Source organism: Nesoenas mayeri (assembly GCF_963082525.1).
Source record: "Nesoenas mayeri genome assembly, chromosome: 6".
Taxonomy (NCBI): domain Eukaryota; kingdom Metazoa; phylum Chordata; class Aves; order Columbiformes; family Columbidae; genus Nesoenas; species Nesoenas mayeri.
This window is the reverse complement of record NC_137545.1, coordinates 27496095-27514472: the sequence shown is the minus strand read 5'-3', so window position 1 is coordinate 27514472 and position 18378 is coordinate 27496095. Positions and strand designations below refer to the sequence as shown.

The window sequence follows — 18378 nt, the reverse complement described above, 5'->3', positions numbered from 1 at the left end:
AAGTGCTCCGTGAGCAGCTGCGGGCAGGAAGGGAGCCTGACACCACTCCAGGACTGGCCCTCACTGGCATCCCTGCCGGCTCCTGGGGAGCAGCCAGGTGCTCTCAGCAAAGCGGATAGCCCCTTGGCAACTCCCCAACTCCTCCGGCTACCGGTCAAGAACCATTCCTCCCCATCTCTCCCCAGGGGCTGCTCCCCAGCCTTCTGGCTACCGTCTTGCTGCTGGCGTGGCTGAACATGAAACACAAGCCTGGCTGGGTAATAGCCAGAGGGAGCAGAGCATGCCAGCCCCACGCTACAGAGGAAACTCATTCTCTACTTGCTCCTCTCTTGGCTCTGGGCATCCCTCCTCACCTCTGCTGAGAGCAGCCCCACTCTCCCTGTAGTCTTCGATCTCAGCATCCTTCTGGAGCAGCAGGGAGGTCAGCTCTTGCACCTGGTACTGCAGCGCCAGGCTCATCTGAATCAGGGGTCGCACGAGGTGACGGGACACCTAGGAGGGAGGAGGGATGCTCTAGGGAAGGCCCAGGGATGCACATAGCTGTCCATGGAACAGTCAAAGCAGGGGTACCAGCAAGAGCTGCACCCCAGGTCACACAGGGCTCCCCTAGGTACCCCACATCTCACCCAAATCCAGTGAAAAGTGGTCAAAAGACATGAGCTGGGAGAAGGGAGGCAGGATGCTGTGGGACATGTTCTTCCATTCCAGCCCCATCTTTTCACATCTAGGGGCCACAGTAGGGGAGAGTTTGGGTGGGAGAGCCAGATGGGGACATGGTGGAAGGGTGGGCAATGTTCCACCCGCCATTTGGGGTGCAGCAGGAGGCCAAGAGACTGCAACATGCCACCCAGACCTTCTCCATGGCTCTGCACAACCCAAGGCATCTTCCTACACAGGGAACAGCCACAAATGGGTGAAACAACAGAAGGACCTGAGGTGTCAAACTGCAGCCTGAGGAAAGGGAGACACTTTCCCAGGGAAGTGAGAGCAAAAGCAGCATGGCTCCCTGTGTGCAGGACTCGTGCAGGCTGCAGGTCCCCATTGCAGCCCACTCTTAGCTCACAGCTGTGCAAGCCCCACGCAGAGTCCTGGGCATGTCCCCTGCTCCAGAGCCAGGCTGGGCTGCCCTGGCCCACCAAGTGCAGGTAGCAGCCTCCTGCCAACCACCTCCCGCAGCCCCTGGGAGGCCATTTGGGATGCCCCCACCCCGGCACACCCCTTGTCTTTGTGGCCAGGCTGAGCCCACAGGTGAGAGGGCAGCAAACTCAGCATCACTCATGAAGCCTTCTTGCTCCTGCGGCAAGCCCACGGTGGGTTCTGTGCTCTGCTCATCCACAGGCACAAGTCACAGAGGTGATGATCATCAGCTGACCAGGTGCTCAGGGACACCATCCACTGCAGAGCTGGGACGGGGCAAGCAAAACTTTGCCAGGTGACTCCGTGCCTGCATCTAGCCCCTGGCTGGCTGCTGAGTAGGGCTTAGCAGGGTAGAGCTGCCCCATTCCCACATCCACACCAGCCACACTCAACACCCCAACTGCTCCCCACCTTGTGGGTGCCTTGCAGACAGTACGTGACAAAGGGAGAGCTTGGGCTTTGCAACTTCTCAGCTCAGCCTCTCTGCTTCTTGCTCAGGGAGGGACAAGTCACTAGGGTGAGCCAAGCCACGACCCCGAGTTTATTTCTTCCCCAATACAATTTCGCAAGCAGGGACAGACACCCCCATAGCAGCTGGGGAGCCCCGCTCTCCTCCCTGTGATGCCCAAGCACAGCCATGGTGGGGGCAAAGGGACGTGCCCCCCAGCAGGACCCGGCAGGAGGGCTGTGTCGGGGCTTTAGGGCAATGCCTCTCGCTGCCGCCCGCCGGAGCGGAGCCGCAGGCCCGGGGCCAGAGCCGCCGCCGAGGTCGTTAGCGGGTGCCGGGCGCCCTCTTGTGCGCGCCGGGCTGCAGGGCCCCAGGGTGCCGGGGACAGGGGGGCCGGCCGGGCAGCCCCGGCCCTGCAGAGCCCACCCCGGCTGCAGCGCGTCTGGTGGAGGTGCTGCCGCTGGGTGCTGAGTTTGCGACAGGGACTGCTTCCTGAAACCCAAAATGTTAGGCAGCCCTGCCATAAAAGCAATCCCTTAAAAGCCGGGAGACCCCGCTCTAGTTCCCTCCATCGTGACAGATCACCCACAGGTTCTCTGGGGGTACCTGCTGCTCTGTGCTCTTCACGGCATGCACCAAAGGAGAACAGCACCGTTCTGCTATGCGGGTGCTGGCAGGGCATTATCCCAAACTGGACATCTCCCTCCCGCCCTGGTAGCAGCAGAGCTGGGCGGTCTCTGCCTCACTGCAAGGCTCAAACCAGGGTGCCAAAACCTCAACGGGAAGAAACAGGGATAGTGAACGTTGTGAGGAGCAGCAGGCAGAGCCAGGCACCCTACAGCCACCAGCACAGCACAAGACCACCCCAAAGCCTCCAAACAATGAGAAGACAGTCCTTAATTTCGGCCGTCTCCCTCCCCAAACTCGCCGCGGCTTTGCTCACCATCTCCACAGGAGCAAGGCAGCAGTGGAAGTCCCAGTAGAATGGCAGTCCCGAGAGCTCGCTCTTCACATGCAGGCTGAGCCCGCTGGCAGCACGGTGGCAGGAGAAGGAGGTGGCAGCATCCGGCTGCCCTGTCAGCAAGGGGCACATCAAGTTGCGCAAGCGGTGCAGGAAGGAGGACACATGGACGGTCAGCCGCTTGTTCAGCTCCTAGGGAAAGACAAGGTTAGGGGTACAGCAATGCCCCAGGGAGCTCAGCAGTGAGAAAAAGCAGCAGAAACTGCAGCACAGAAAAAAGCCAAACTACTTCTGTGTGTCCGAGCACTGCAAAAAGCCACACCTAGGCCTCGGCTTCCAGCCCCATGACAGGACTTTCTCTAGGGTTCTCCCAGGCCAGACAAGCTAGGAAGGCTCTCCTGTCCTGCCAGCCCACAGCGGGTCCAGGTGGTAGGCAGGGTGCAATGGTCTCCACTAGCACATCTGCCCTACATGCCACCACAAGTGTTAAGAGCTGTCTGAGAGCTGCCACAGCTCAGCTAACCTGCCTGAGCTGGGCGATGGCTGCCACTGCATGTCCCCCCTCCTGCCACCAGCTGCTCAGCACAGCCACTCTGTGACAGGTGGACATGGCAGACAGGGTTGGCACGTTGGGGCCTGGACACAAGGGCTTGGGTAATAGGATGAGTTACGGACCATGTGTTTTGCGGACCATGTTGACAGGATACCCCATGGGAGTCTGTTCCTTGCTATGAATGAGAACAGGACTCTCTCCATCACTGGTGGGAAGGCAGCACTGTTTCAAACTCCTCCTTAGGACACTGGTCCTGGGAAAACCAGCTGCACATCCAGCCCCTAAGTGAAATGAGCATGCCAGCCTCAGCCTGCAGCCACAGTGAACACCTGGTTGCCCTGTCTGGGGCAGCAAACACCTAGCCTGGCCCAGTCTCCAACCAGGGTGACAGAGCTTGTGCTCAGCCAGACAGGGACTTCCCAGGCCAGGTGTTTGCACCCCAGCCCTGTCAGATAGAACATCCATTGTTTCAGCAAGCAGTTTATGCTGGGACATCAGCTGCTGTGAGGAAAAAAGCAGGTCCCTAGACTTTCCAGATGCTCACCTTGGACCTTTGTCCCACAGTCACAGCGTCTGCACTTTCATACCAGACACTGCTGAGGTCAGAGATCAGCAGGACGTAGCCGGTATCGCTGAAGCACGCTTTGGCAAGAAAAGCAGACTCGCCAAAGCAAACAGAAGCCCAGGGCTGTGTCAGGAGGCTGCTCTCCAGCTCTTCAGAGCCCTCCATCTGCAAGAGAGCAATCAGGTCTCTGCCTCACACCCCACCCAGGAAGAGCCCAGTCCCTGCGGTGGCCTCACAGGGACCCTTGGTACCTGCGTGCCCTGCCATGATGCCAGCCCCCACCCCGTAGCTCGGAGGTGAGGATGCTCGGGCAGCTCTGGTCACACAAACCCCCGCGCATGCACGCAGCTCTGCTGGGGTGGGCATTTTGGGGAGTTCTGTGGAGGGTAGTTCCTACCCCAGCCCACAATAAGGATGCCAAATGCACCAGCAGACACATGGCAATGGAGCTGCTGCGTCCCCAGTATTATCTCAGGGTTGCTGCCATTAATATGGCAAGACCTCCAAATTAACATTTAAGCTGCCCTGCTTGCACCAGAATGGACAGCAGGATACTGCAGCGCCCCTCCTGCATGGATAACCAGTCCCTGTGCTCCCTGTGAGCCACACACCGTCCCCTCCCTGCGCTGAAACCAGCAGAGTGCCAGCAGCAGCCCATGCTGCTTCCCGCTCCTCCCCATGACAGGCTCTGTGCCTGCCGAAACACTCGGGGACGTGGCGTCCCTGCAGGGCTGGGGCTCTGCGGAGCCGTGGAGTTACCCAAGGACAAGAGGAGCAGGCAGGCCAGAGGCTGTGCGGAGCTGAGCGATGCCGGCCGGAGGCGAAGGCCAGACTACGGCTCCCAGCATGCTGCTCACTTCCGCGGCGTGCGAGGGGCCCGGGCATGCCGGGATGCACAGCACCGCACGCCATGGGTCACCAGTGCAGGGAAACTGCCTCGGCTCTCGCTTCCTCAGGGCCCAGGAAGAAACTGCTCCTGCTCCCTTACTTGCTGACATGGATGGAGACCCAAGCTGATGCGTCCCTCTCTGGCATCCTCTGTTGTCACAGGAAGTGTCATTGCCAAGACGCTGTGCAAAGCCATCAGGACTGAAATGTCTTAAGACGTTGTTTTGTGCTTGCTCTTGTTACGGAATGTCCTGGTACAAGTGCCCAGCTGGGGACAGCCCTCAGGTTGCAGGCACGGTACAGCCTGAAGAGGCAGCAGCAGGCAGGGGCTCCTGTCCCTTGCCCCTGGGTTTATCCTCCTGCCTCGGCAAGCCACAGGTTGTCCGCACAGGCATGGCACAGGGCAGGCAGCTGCAAGTGCTGCTCTCTCAGGCTTGTGCTGGGACCCAGTTGATGCACCCCAGCAAGCCTTGCATAGCTGGGGCTGCAGGTTCCTGTGCCCCCCATGCCTGGGCGTGGGCTCACAAAACACAGAGTAGGGCAGCGTCAGTCTGGCAGAGGCCACGGGCACTGCCCAGCTCCCAGCCTCCTCCAAACCGAGCACAGCCCCATCCTTGCCCTGGGCAATGAGCCCTCCCAGCCCCCACGTGCTGACTGTGATCCCTCACCTGCGCCCCATGCACTGAGGCCATCCACCCTGCACCCATGAACTTACCCCTCTCGCACCCATGCACTGCCTCTGAGCCCCACTGGCACCCTGTCTGCACTCCCCACTCACTCACTGCTCTCCCGGCCGTGCAGGCTGCAGCCGCCCCCCGGGGCGGGGCCGGGGGCAGTGCATCCGGAGTGGGTGCCAGGGGAGGGGGAGCAGGCAGGGACTTCGGGTGCAAGACCCAGACAGTGTGCAGGACAGATTAGGTTGCATGGCCAGATTAGCGTGCAGAAGTATTTGGGATGTGGGACCCACTTGGACTTCGGGCGCAGGCAGCCAGTTCAGACCGGTGGACGCAACACTGGGAGCACCCAGCCCTGCCTGCAGACTCTGACCTGCTGTAAATGCTGGAGCAGTGAGCAGGGCTGGTGCAGACTCTGCTGCAGGCAGCATAACCAGCCGGCAGCAGGAAACTAGCCCAGGCAGTGACCTTAAGCACAGCGGTCAAAGACGATGTTTGTTTGTTTTCCCCAGAGAAATCTGCTGCTGAATTGTTTAACAGCAATACCTGGGGGACAGCTGAGCAGTGAACAGTCCTGGGATCACCCCACCCCTGAAGTAGGCATGGACACAGTCAGGATATGGCCATGGGGAGGGGGAGAGCCAGCCCTTCCAGGACATGGTGCCAGCAGGTGAGCAGAAGCCTGAGCATCAGCCTTTTGAGGCTGGGCAAAGCACTGGGCCCCAGCTGCATCCCCAGTGTGCTGGTGGTCTACAGGGGCACCCACAGCCCCAGCTGCAGTGGCTTCAGGTGGCTATGCCCTTGGCAGTCACAGTCCTCAGGGCACCAGGGGAGGGTAGGCTGGCAGCTCCCTGGCACATCCTGGTTGGAAAGGAAACCCGGGAAAGAGCAAAGTTGGTTGAAGGTTTTTATAGCTTACCCCCAAGCAGGGAAATGAGGTTCATGCTGGGAGTGTGGAAGCACAGATCCTTCCAGTCCATGTGGGCTTCAGAAACAAGGAGCAAAAGTGGGTCCGAGCTGCCTTGGGGGCACAGCCCTAGTCCTCCTTGAGGTATTACTGTGCCATGGGGTCAGGCCACAGTGTGCCAGGAGGTCATCTCCATCTCAGTCGGCCTCCCAGGTGGCTGTGGCTCCCCTGAGCCCAGTCTGGGGAGCAGGTGTGTCCCTTCCCCTGGGGCAACAGTCCCCTCCTCAGGGGCATGGCTGCCCTCCTCCTCTTCTTCCTCCTCCTTCTCTTCCTCACTCCTCGGGCAGAGGAAGCAGCAGGGAAAGGCTTTGCAGGAGGATGGCAGCATCTGCCTCAGGCTGGTGGGGAGCCCATACGCCTGGCTGCTTGCACCCCTCTCTCCATGGGAGTGGCCATCACCTCTCCCAGCTTTCCATAGCACCAGCTCAGAGAACAGCCCTCGTTCCTCCAGGGTTCCTGCAGGCAGGGTGGTGGGCAGTGAGATGGGAGCACCTTCCTCCACCTGCACCCTCCTGCCCCACACCAGCCTCAGGACCCCCAGCAGAGCTGCCTGGAGGTAAAGCCAGTGGCTCAGGGACAGTCCCATGGCCAGATCCAGCCCTCAGAACATGGGGTCACAAAGAGCACCTGGAGCAGCCCCTCACCTGAGACTGTGTTCTCCATGAAAAATGACAAGAAGCCAGTTAAGAAGACAGGCACCATGAGCAGGGAGAGGAAGAGGAGGTCCAGGGGCACCCAACCTGCAGGGACAGTGCCAGAATCATTCAGGACATCCCAGCCCTACAACTGGGAAGGGACAGGAGCCGCCACAGCAGATCCGGGGCTTGGAGAGAGAGCTGCCTGCTGCTGTGAGCTGCCTCAACCTCCCAGGACATCAGAGATGCGTGGTCACCATGCCATGGGGCCTGAGGATTTGCCTTGCCTGGGGAATGTCCCTACTACCTGTGACCAGGTGAGCCGGAGCTGTGCTGAGCCACCGCGGCACCAGCAGAGCCATGAACATGGTGAAGCCAACGATGAAGATGTTCCTCCCTGAGTCGATGTCCGCGTACTGGAAGTAGGAGATCCCTGTGCCCACAGCCACAGCATAGGTGATGCACAGCACCCCTCCTGCAAGGGACAAGAGTCAGGCAGTGCCAGGCAGGTTGCAGGCACCGCAGTGCAGGGGAAGGGCAGGGCACCCACCATGAACTGCCAGTGGGATGCGGGTGAAGAGCCCTGCCAGCCTCGGGGACATGCCCAGCACTACGCACGCCAGCGCACTTACTTGCACTGAGTGGCGAGAGCCAGCCTGGTAGAAAGGAGGATGGGGAAGTGAGGAACTGTCACCCACCATAGTGCCATACAGACCTGCCTTTCCCAGCACTGGCTCAGTGACAGCCTGGGTACTACAGGTCCCCTGCACCCCCTGCTCCATTGCCAACCTTCCTCTCCCAACCCGCGCGTACCTGCGTGAGGCCGGCTGCGCAGGCGTTGGCGATGCTGGCAGCCGTGCCCCCTGGGGTGCCCAGCAGCCCTGCTAGGAGGCTGCCCAGCCCCTCCATGCAGAGCCCTCGGTTGCAGGCATGGGGGGGCAGCCGAGGGGCTCTCAGCAGCTTCCCACACAGGACATAGCAGCCCACTGAGTTCATGCTGCAACTGATGGCCATGGCAATGCCTGCTGCCAGCGCCCGGGTGGTGAGCAAAGGCCAGCCCCACTCACCTGCAGTGGAAAAGAGAGGGTACGAGTGATGGGGCCCTGGTTGAGGATGGATGGCTGCACCTAGCCCTGCTGATCCCCACCTGCGTAGGGGATGCGAAGCCAAGGGGCATAGGAGGTGCTGTTGGCCCAGGACAGCTGTGCTGTGGCTGGGTCCAGTGATTCCCATGGGACATGGAGGTGGCTGAGGATGGCACAGACAATGCAGACACCAGCAAATGGGAGCAGTACCTGCAAGGCAGCAAGGGGAATCTCAACAGGGGACCTTCCTCCCCTGACTGCTCTGCCTCAAACAACAGGTCATTGTCCTGTCACCTTTCCCAAGGAGCCATGCCACAACTCCCCTTGCCCCTGCAGGAGCATCCCAGGCTCTGCTGCTCCAATACACTTGAGTACAGGTCCCCTACACTCCCCCCAGCAGCACCCAGGCTCTGGGAGCCACACCAGGACTTTTCACCCCTGCCTCTGCTCCCAGCACCCAGGTCCCCCCTAATCCCACAACAAAGATCCAGGCTCAGAAAGAAGCCTGGGCACAGTGAAGGGAGCAGAAGCAGACACACTACAGTACCGAGAACGTGCGTGGGGTGGGGATGGATGGCTCCGTGGGGCCACCCCGAGCCTGAGGCCAGGCACAGAAAGGCAGGCGGCAGGATCCCAGGTGCTGGGAGAAGATGACAGCAAGGAGCATGAGCCTAGGAGAGGGAGCACAGGTCACCACACAGCATCACAGAAATGGGGCTCCATAGGCATGCCATGCACAGCAGGAATGCCTCTCATTCCTCTCCCCATAACTAAGTAAAGCCCTGGGATCTGCACACCAGCATGGCCCCCAGGCTCACGTACAGCAGTGCTACCCCCCAGTTAGTGGAGCAGAAGAAAGCGGCCTCCTTGTATGCAGACAGCCCGATAATGGAGAGGCTGGGGGCCAGGACCATGGGCCCGCAGCGCCGCGCTGCCCACCCGCACACACCCAACACTCCCAGCAGCAGCTGAACCAGCCCAGAGACCAGCACGGCTCCAGAGACCTGTAGGAGAAAAGGACAGGACCCATGGGGCAGGATATACAGTGAGCAGCCCAACACCTTCCCCCTCAACCACAACCCAGCCACTGCCTCAGTAGCGTCACTTGTTCCCCTGCTCACCCCAAGTCAGGGAGAAGACATGCACCCACATGCACCACAATGCCCATAGCCTTTGTGCACCCCCTTGTGTCTCCCATACTCATGGCAATCCCCAGGAGGGCCAGAAGAGAGGCTGGGGGGTGTAGGGACCCAGGTAGCAACTGGGGTGTTGGTGGAGCAGGAGGATGGGGAGCCCCAGCCCAGCACAGGAGCACCCACCTCTTGCAGTGAGGCAGCCCGGCTCCCTGCAGCGGTGCAGTGTGGTGCAGGGCAGGCGCTGGCCGCAGCCGTGCCTGGAGGGGAATTTCGGAGGGATGTGGTTCGGGTATACACTGGGGTCCTGGAGCTGGGTCCAAGAGTACACAGCGCAGAGGCTGCTGGCTAGAGAAGGGCCAGTGTGCCAGCATGCCCATAAGCCCCAACCCTGGGGAGGTGACCAGATGCATTGTAGGTGCACTCAGGGGTGAGCAGGGTGCTGCACACCATCACTAAAGGGGCCAGTAGGCAGGATTCCATGCTACCCCTCATCCCTACCCCATGTGCTGGGCACCTGCTCATCCCTGTTCCCCTGGCACCAGCATGGCCCAAGCTCTGTGGAATGCAGGCTCCATGGCTGTGCTCACCGTTTCTGTCTGTGCTGGCACCAAGGGACAGGTGGGAGCTCAGCACCATGGCAGGGACCAGGTACTCAAAGGATGGAATTTGAACCAGTGGCAGCCTGGGGAAGGGGACAACAAGGGCACATTAGGGAGCAAAGCAGGGGCAGGGCTGCTCGAGGAGTGAGGGATGGGAAGTGGAGGAGGTGGGAAACCCAAGGCGGCAGGAGGGCACCCAGTGTCCCAAATGTGCCCTAGCACACCCAAAGCACCAGCACATTAGGTGTGCACAGGTCAAGGGCTTTGCCAAAATACATGAGTGAGGGCAGCACAGACTCTGGATGACCTGGAGGATCTCCATGTGATGCTGGAGCAAGGCAGCAAGGAGAAAGCACAAGCAGTTTTGCTAGAGAGACAAGTGAGAGGAAGATGCAGTAACAGCAGGGAGGGAACAGCCATCCAGAGATGCAGGGCAAGGAGTTGTCCTTGTGCCTTCCCACCTCCAGCAAAGCCCATCCTCTCCCAGCCTAGGAGGGAGCAGACACATGCCCTGCCATGGCATCACCCTCCTTCTGGCGACAGCTGCATCTCCCCTTCATCCCCCTTCCTCACCGGCTCCCTAGGGTGGTCTGCAGCACCGTGGAGATGCCGCAGGCAAAGAAGCTGCGTGCCAGGAGCTCGCTGGTGGCCTGCACATGGGGCGGCTCCTCAGGCAGGGTGGGCAGCAGGAAGAGGTGGAAGATGCAGAGCAAGGAGGCCTGCACAGCCAGGTGCTACGGGGGTAAAAGAGGAGCTGGTCATGGACAGCCCCCAGGCAGTGCCTGCCAGTGCCCGACCATCCTGCCTGCTCCCCTCCCAGAACACCCTGGCCAGAGCCCCACACACCCTTTGCCTGGCAGGAGGCAGCCTCTGCCCTGCCACCCATGGGGATCCATCCCAGCCCTCTCCCCATCGCTCTCTGGCCTCTCACTGTGGTCCCCACTTACCTGAAGTGCCAAGCAACAGCTGAGCAGCCAGGAGCACATGTTCTGCAGGGAACAAGATGCCAGTGTGGGCCTCCTGGCACCAGGCACTCTGCGGTGGCCCCCATTCATGCTGGTATCTCCCCACACTGTTCTGGTGTGCAGTGCAGAGGGGGTGGGCAGGCTCCCACCCCCACAAGGACTCCTCACAGCCCATGCACAGCTGAACTTCCACCTTCTGCAGGAGCTGCCCCAGGGTTAGCCATTAACTTGAGTTGGTGAGTAACCTGCCCTTGTGGCCAGGAATGCAAATGTCACCCTGAGGGCCAAGTGAGAGCCACCCATGGCCAGGACACCAGTTCTGTTCCAGTGCCAGCTGCCCAGGTCCAGTCTTTGCATCTTGTGGTACAGGGAGCAGGGACTAGTTGGCAGCACAAACACCTCTTCCTTCATGTGTTTGGAGCACCCCCACCAACAGCATCCTCCAGCTCCAGCAAGCCCTGCCCATGCTTGTTCCTCCCCAGCACAGCATCCCCATGCCCTCCTGGCCCAGCTCTTCCTCACCATCAGACCCTGAGGAGCCTGTTAAAAGCTGCAGTTCCCTGCCAAGTCCTGCCATTCCCATCTGCGGGCACTGTACCAATAGCAGGAGGGTCTCTGATGGGGTCTTCCACATCCCCCATGCTCTTAGGAGGAGGCTTGGTGTTCCTAGAAGGAGGGCATCAAATCCCACCCTGGACAAGAGTTGCTCACTTGGTTGGGAAGGCTCCCAAGGGAGCAGAGGCAGGAGATGCTCATGTTTTTGTCACAGGGCAGAGTAGGCTGTGCCAGCAACCACAACAATGACCCTGCCAAGCCTTTGCTGCTCAGGGCTCACTCATTAACTGGACAGACTTTGGACAGCAAAGAACCCTGGAGACCATGCATTCCCCAGGACAGGGAACCTCCTCTCCCTGCCTTTCCCAGGCACCAGACCTAACATCTTTCCTATCCCCTGTCACCAAAGAGCCTGGTTCCTCTTGAGCCCTACAGGACAGGCCTCGCTGCTCCTGGGCTCACGTGCCAGCACTAGGGTCTGTCTTGCCCCCTTGCTCAGAGAGGAGAGCAAGTGCAGCTCCATCAACAGGGCTCCGTGCTGGCTAGGCATGCTGCCAGCACAGAACAGCTCAGCAGGACATGGCAGGTGCACAACAAGAGCTACTTTTATTGGAAGAGATTTGCATCTACAAAAGAGTGAAAAACAGGTGTAAAATCCACAGTAAAAAGAAGGGGCACAATGAGCTGGGCTGGTCAGCAAGACAAGGTGCCTTCTCCCCGCCCCGAGAAGCAGTCAGACACTGTTTGCTGGAGTTTGGGATGAGGTCACGGAGCACCCCAGTTTCGAAGCACCCAATGCAAGCAGGATAAGGAAGCTCAGCCTTAACCACACCTCACCACCTCCAAGCCCAGTGGGGTACCACCTTTCCCTGGGACACAGCCACATTGGGCTCCCCTGCTGGTGTGACCCTCATGCCTCCTGAGAAGTGGCCTGGCAGCCCTCAAGGGAAATTGCCGCTATGGCCAACCAGCTCAGGCTGCTCACACGCCACGCCTTCAACCTTCTCTGCCCTCGCCCAGGCACCCCACCTCCTCCTGGAGCACCCTGCCCACCCACTGGGGTCACTGCCCCACTCTCCACCCTGCACACACAGTCCCAGCATCCTACATCTCACATACCACCTCTGCCCAGCACCACCAAGGGCCACCCACTCACTGTAGGAAGAGGTACAACACTCCCCTTGCCCCAGCACCCCAGCCCAAGGGCACCTCATTTCTACCCTCCAGCTAGTAGGTTCCCAACCCAGCACCCCAACAGCAAGTCAGCTCTGCCCCAACTTGTCCCAGTAGCCCCCAAATTAAGGGACATCCCTGCCTTGGGTGGAGAGACACAAATGCTGGTTTGAAAGTAATACAGAAGCCTCCAGGCCCACGCAGCCTCAGGGATGGGGATCCCAGAAGTGCAAGGAAGTGAGTTGTGCCAGAACAGAAGGGAAGGGGAAAGAGGCTGCTACCCCATGCTCCTAGCTGGGGAAAATGAAGCTCTTGATTCTGCTGAGATCCATGGCAGTGTGCAAGGAGCACTGCCTCAGCCCCAGCGGATCCAGCCAGTCCTTACGGCTGGGGGCTGCATCCCACACAGGGCCTGCACCAGCAGAGCAGGCAGGGCAGCGGAGCACCAGAGGAGCTGGGAGCATGGCAAGTCCGAAATGGCCAGGCTGGCCAGGTGCGGTACGGTTAGATCTCTCACATGCAGGGGGAACTCTCCGGAAGGTGCTTTGCAATGGGCTCCTGTGCAGGGCTAGATCAGGCGCCTTCGGGTACGATAGAGCCGTCATCATGCTGCCCCACACGTAGAGCGCAGTCGCCATGACACCCCCATGACGCGGCTCCTCGGTCGTCTCATTCTCCCCCAGGTAGTGGGTGCTGCTGGCCGGGGAGACATCAGGCAGCTCGGGCTGGGGCTGCTCAGGGGCTGGCTGGGCATCCAGCTGGCAACTGCTCTCCTCAGGGAACAGCACAGGCCGGGGGGCTGTGGGGCTGACGCTCCTCATGCATACGGACCGGTGCACCACGGTGACGGAGGCAAAGACAGCAGCGAAGCCAGTCAGGTACACCACACCCAGGAGACAGGCCAGCTGCAGAAAAGCTGATGGTTAGCCCAGAACCCCTGTAGCTCCCCATGACCCAGAATGGCCACACATCCACCCAGCAGCCACGACGGCAAATGGTACCACCAGCACTGGGGCTGGACGCCAGAAAGCAGGCAGCCATGCTGCTAACACACAACTCATTCAAAGCAGGGCCTAAATACCACAAACCAAAATACACCAGATAAAAATCTAATAGTTCCTGTTTAAATCCCCAGCCAGCACCCAGTTCCCTCCATGCCACCACCACAACCTTACACCACAGCTTGTGGTGCTGCGGTCCAGCACAGGGCACAGACTAACCCAGCACCAGGCTGCAGTGCCTCAGCTAGCACAGCTGCAAAAACAGCTGCTTCTGGTTTGACACCTTTCCTTTTCAACAGGGAATAAACCAAGGAGAAGCTCCCAGTGGAAAAAAGGGCCCCAAACCCACACTGGGCCCCACAGTCTTCCAAGCAGCTGCCACCTCACGCCCTTACCTTCATCACTTGCTGGTAGAACTGACCCAGCACATGCTGCCACACAGTCTGCTCCATGAGGACACACAGATCCGTGTAGGTGAACCAGCCACGCCACATGCCCTGCTTTTCTGCCACACTGCAGGAAAAAGGGGAACGGTGGATGTGGCATGGATGTTCTCCATTGAAGAAGCTTCAGTCCAGGCAGGCTTGGAGAAGACCCTGCTCAAGGTCTACGGAACGGAGCTGCAGAGCCTGGCAATGGCTCACAGGTACTCAACCTCTTATTTCACTGCAGCAGAACCAGCCCCGAGCAGGTGCAGAGCCAGAGCTGCAGGATGAATGAAAGGGTCACCCCCACCCCACACCTACCGTCCTTCTAGCCAGCTCAGCACTTCAAACAGCTCCCGGGGGTCTGTGTAGAGACTCCAGTCCTGAGGGAAAAGCAGCGAAAGGTCAGCGGAGGCCACCCATCACTCGGACACATTCTTCTCTATTCCTTCATGGGAGTACGTGGGAGAAAAACAGAAACCCAGAGTCCCCTTAACACCACCTTTCCCCTGCTCCAGGAAATAGCTGACCACCGTGATGGCCTCACTTACAATGGCGCTTAGGAAGTTCATCTCCAGAGTGTTCATGGTCTGGACATCCACCTTCCCTGCTGCTCCCCACTCATCATTGAACACCTCCTCTTCCTCACCCTCATCATACAGGTACTTACTAGCAACCATCTAAAAGCAGCACAAAGGACAGGATCTCAGTCCCCCCTGCACTCCTCCAGGCCTCCCTCCAACCCAGTGACCCCCAAGCCCACACCGCTCACCATGGAGATCAGGAAGAGGTCCGAAGACGAGATCTGCTGGAGATATTCAGGGTTCCGGTGACGAAGTCTCTCAATGTAAACTAGTGCCAGCATCATGGAGCAGGGTGAGATGCAGGCTTCCCTGGGAGACAACGCATGAGCCAACCCAAAGGTCATTTGTGTGCTGCAAACATTCCAGTCACTGCAGCACAACTTGGCTGTTCCCTCCCCATGTAGGCAGTGGGGAGTTTAGTAAATAGTTAACTAGATATGTCCCAGCCTTGCCAGCTCTGCACCAGCTGTTTTGAGAAGCCGCAAGAGAGAGCACAGAGGATGCAGGATGGAGAGCAGAAAGCCCTGGCTCATGTTCCCAGGCACAGCCAGCTCCAAACCAAGCAGCCCTGTTCCACATCACGCTGCCCCAGTGAACTGCAGACCCAGGCAGTACAGACTCCCAGTAACAAGAGGACCTGGGCACCCCAGAGAGCACAGCCAGCCACTACGCCTGCTGGCCTTAGACCTGCCTCCAGCTCCTCTTTGACACTAATCAAGTCTAAGCAAAGCCAGTGCTGGCCCAGGGGACAGCAGCAAGTCATAGGTGAGAGCAGAGGTCCCAGTTCTGACATGGGACACAAAGGGACAGGTTTTGCTTCTTACCGAGATACATGAGACACATATTTCTTCTGGAGTCTGCGAATAGGGCTGGGAGCCACTTTCTGCAGCAACTCCACAGCAATATCTAGGAGAGAAAAGCAACAAAAGGGCTTAACCCCATATGGCACAGTCCAGCCCCACCCTTCCCCTTTTCTCCACAAGCCCATTGAGTCTTGATATTTACTTAGCTTCTCACGATTAAATTAAACTATGAACATAGAACAGGCCTTATCAGAAGTCAGGGATGAGAGAGGAACAAACAAATAGGCAGGAGAGCCAAACCAAAGCAGGAAGAGGACGTGAGTGTCCAAGGCCCAGTGGCAGTGTCAGATCCAGATTAGCACATCTGCGTCATGGGGAGTTACCTGCAGTCAACTGCACAAAAAGGCTAACACCCTCCCCCCACCCTGCAGGACCTCAGGCAGTCCTGGAGGCTTTCTAGGACCTGATATCAATACCAGGTCTGCCCAGTTCTTTGCTCCCCTCCAACCAGCATCCTCCTCTGCCTACAGAGCTGGTCTGCACTGACGCGGCTTCCCCCCCATCACAGCCCCAGTGCCCCCAAGATGATGATGCACGATGTATTGACATGAGGAGGAGCCTAAAAGCACTAAAAGGGCAGGGAAGCAGCAACATGGTAAAACAGCAGCTCCTCACCTCAGCCCACTTCGCCCCACCTGCAGATGTGCCTCAGCATTCAGGCACTGAAAAGGTCAGAGACTCACAGGTGCTGGCAAATGCTTCAACAGCTCCATGTCACTTCTCAGTGTGACAGGATCAGCTGGGAGCATCCCAAACAGCACCACAGTCCAGTGCTTGCCGAGAAGCATCTGACAGGCAACTCCAGCTCCATTTTGCTGCTGAGCCCTTGGCTGACAGAGTCAAAAGCAGAGTTCGTCCCAGCAGCCTCACGTTTTCAGCTCTCAGGTGAAGCATCGCCACACAACCTCTTATCTCCACATACCTCCTTTCCATGTCTTTCCAGCAACAAAGAGAACAGCTGCTGTCCCACAGGAATTACTTGCCTGACAGCAACCACTAAGCTCAGAAACACACTGCTCTGTGGTACTTCCCCAGGTCCTTCCAGCCACACCACTGCTGGGATCCACAGCCAGGCAGACACAGCTCCAGCCACCCCTTGGCAACTTCCAGCCTCTCGCACTGCTGCTGTGCTCTCTGCTTGGCCACCCTGCCAGCCACCAGCAATGCCCCCCCAGGCTCTGTCCCGACATGAAACTTATTTCTTCAGCCTACAAATCCAACCCATCAGAGCATATCCTGCCCCAGAGCACATGGAGAACAGCTGATCACAGTCCCCATCTCACAGGCAGGGCACACTAAGGTTGTTATGGTCCTTCCTTTCCAGAAGGAACAAATACACTTTTCAACCTCTCTCCTCAGCCATCCCCACACTGACTCCTACAAATGCTCCCCAGTGTCAGAGATCTTTTCCAGCTCTTCCTGCTACCCTGGACTCTCCTCACAACTGCCTCTATCTCATCTGAAGAGCAGTGCCATAAACTCATCATGTAGCAACAGCCCAGCTGTACCAAGACAGATGCCATAGCACCAACTCTTATTTTTTGACAGCAGCTGGCAAAAGACAGTTGTAAGGGCAGATAAGCCTGCAGAGGCTTATCTCTGTGCACCACTCCTAGCACCAGCTGCTGGAGTAGAGGCATTTCCCAGGTGCGAGGCTGTCTTTATAGTTAATAGCCCTCAACAGAGTATTCTTCCATGAAAGTGCCCTTTGAACTTTCAACACTGGCAGTGTCCTGTGGAACAGCCCCATCTCACAGCCGGGTGTGCCACCAGCCCCAACAATGAGCCACCCTCACACCACCCATGTCAGAACTCGTGACTCCAAGCAGCGCCCAGGCAGCTGGTGGCCCTGCCCCATCACACCATGTCCCGCGTCCCCCTCCTCACCAAAGTACGTCACACTGAGCCTCTTGGTGACTTCAGACCATTTCCCAAAAACTATCTCAAGGGGTTTGAATGCAAGCACGTTTTGCAACCTGCTCAATGCCCCCTGCAAGCTGTGAGAGCATGGGATCCTGCTGCCAAGGCCACCCAGCAAATCACTGCTTGCCGTTGACCACTCCTCTCTGCCATCACCTGCACTAACTCCTCCTCCTCCTCCACCCAGCTGCGTCCTTCAGCTCCCCCAAGCAGTACTGAATCAACAGGAAATAAAGGGATGTGATCTAGACAAACAAACAGCAGCAACTTATCTCCGAACTTCCAAGTACTTTGCAGTGCACAAGTTGTGCAAGACACCTCTCATCAGGGACAGGGACAGAGCCTTCACCACCAAAGAATTCACAAACAACCTAAGGGCCTCTGCACAACCAACAAGGTGACTAAAATGCAGCAGTGGGCCAGAGAGGTCAATAAAACAGAGAGCAAGAGCCATGAGGCTCTGGCACCCTGCCTGCTGTGCTGCACAGAGCAGGGAAGGCTGGGTAGGGGTGGGATTTGGCACTGGGGAGGGAGCAGATGACTTGTTGCTCTCAGCCCCTGGGCTACTTCCAACCCCCTTGACTCAGCATTCCCATCTGGGGACACTCAGCAACCCACCTGCCACGGGGCTGGAGAGATTATCCAGGCTGCAGTCTTTGTCCCAGCCATAATAGAGCCGCTTCCGCACCCTCTCGCTCAGCTGCTGGTGCCTGGGCAGGAACTGAGGGCAGACAGACAGAAAGTGAGAAAAGCCTCAGGCACTCCCTGCACTGGGCTGTTCACCTCAATCCAGCCTCGGGGTGCGAAGGGGCTGGGAAGGCCCTCAGGAGCTCAGCCAGGGGCACGGCCACACGGGCCCGTCAGAGCACCAAGCAGCAAAGCCCCAGGGGCCTGCGGAGGCAAAGGGCTGAGCAAAGGCTGGGCCGAGGATACCGGGCACCAGTAGGGGCGCCCCGGGGGACACTCACCGTGAAGTCCTGGAAGCCGCTGAGGGAGAAGGTTCCTTCCTCATCCAGCAGCAGCCCGTCCAGCTCCATCCCGCCCGCCCCCTCCGGGGGTGCCGGCCCAGCTCAGAGACCGGGTCCCCTCCGGTAGCCGATGGGTACCGGGCCCGTTCCAAGGGCGCGGAGCCGGTGTCCTCCGGAGCGCCGAGGCCGCGTCTGGTCACCGGAGCCGAAGCCCAGAAACCACTGCCAGGCCGAGCCCCGCTGCCCGCCTTCCTCTTCCTGTTCCGGTGCAGGGGG

General features: G+C 59.0%; 3 protein-coding genes across 4 annotated transcripts in view; all 3 read right to left on the bottom strand.

The window, feature by feature from the left end:
- NHEJ1 (non-homologous end joining factor 1) overlaps positions 1-6258 on the bottom strand; it is a 44682-nt gene extending 38424 nt beyond the window's left edge. The window contains exons 1-4 of the mRNA XM_080347309.1: positions 6146-6258; positions 3644-3829; positions 2529-2738; positions 354-492 (exon numbers count right to left, since the gene is read on the bottom strand). Coding sequence (XP_080203435.1) covers positions 354-492; positions 2529-2738; positions 3644-3829 — 535 coding nt within the window. The 5' untranslated portion in view covers positions 6146-6258. The remainder of the gene's footprint in view (positions 1-353; positions 493-2528; positions 2739-3643; positions 3830-6145) is intronic.
- Positions 6259-6296: 38 nt separating this feature from the next.
- SLC23A3 (solute carrier family 23 member 3) lies at positions 6297-11669 on the bottom strand (the record flags this gene model as incomplete). The annotated part of the gene is made up of 12 exons (XM_080347313.1): positions 10596-11669; positions 10222-10382; positions 9637-9731; positions 9233-9306; positions 8736-8917; positions 8461-8584; positions 7976-8123; positions 7642-7895; positions 7379-7484; positions 7136-7303; positions 6838-6933; positions 6297-6649 (listed from the first exon to the last, which is right to left on the bottom strand). The coding sequence occupies exons 1-12, from the start codon at positions 10701-10703 to the stop codon at positions 6297-6299; spliced, it is 1869 nt and encodes a 622-aa protein (XP_080203439.1). The 5' UTR covers positions 10704-11669.
- Positions 11670-11755: 86 nt separating this feature from the next.
- On the bottom strand, positions 11756-18358 carry CNPPD1 (cyclin Pas1/PHO80 domain containing 1). Of its 2 annotated transcripts, XM_080347307.1 has the most exons (8): positions 18103-18358; positions 17753-17855; positions 15176-15257; positions 14540-14660; positions 14319-14447; positions 14089-14150; positions 13738-13855; positions 11756-13246 (listed from the first exon to the last, which is right to left on the bottom strand). In XM_080347307.1, exons 1-8 carry the CDS (start codon positions 18169-18171, stop codon positions 12632-12634), a joined length of 1299 nt encoding a protein of 432 aa, XP_080203433.1. In that variant the 5' UTR covers positions 18172-18358; the 3' UTR covers positions 11756-12631. The 2 variants fall into 2 exon arrangements, with proteins under 2 accessions (XP_080203433.1, XP_080203434.1); XM_080347308.1 differs by lacking the exon at positions 14319-14447.
- Between the last annotated feature and the right edge of the window lie 20 nt (positions 18359-18378).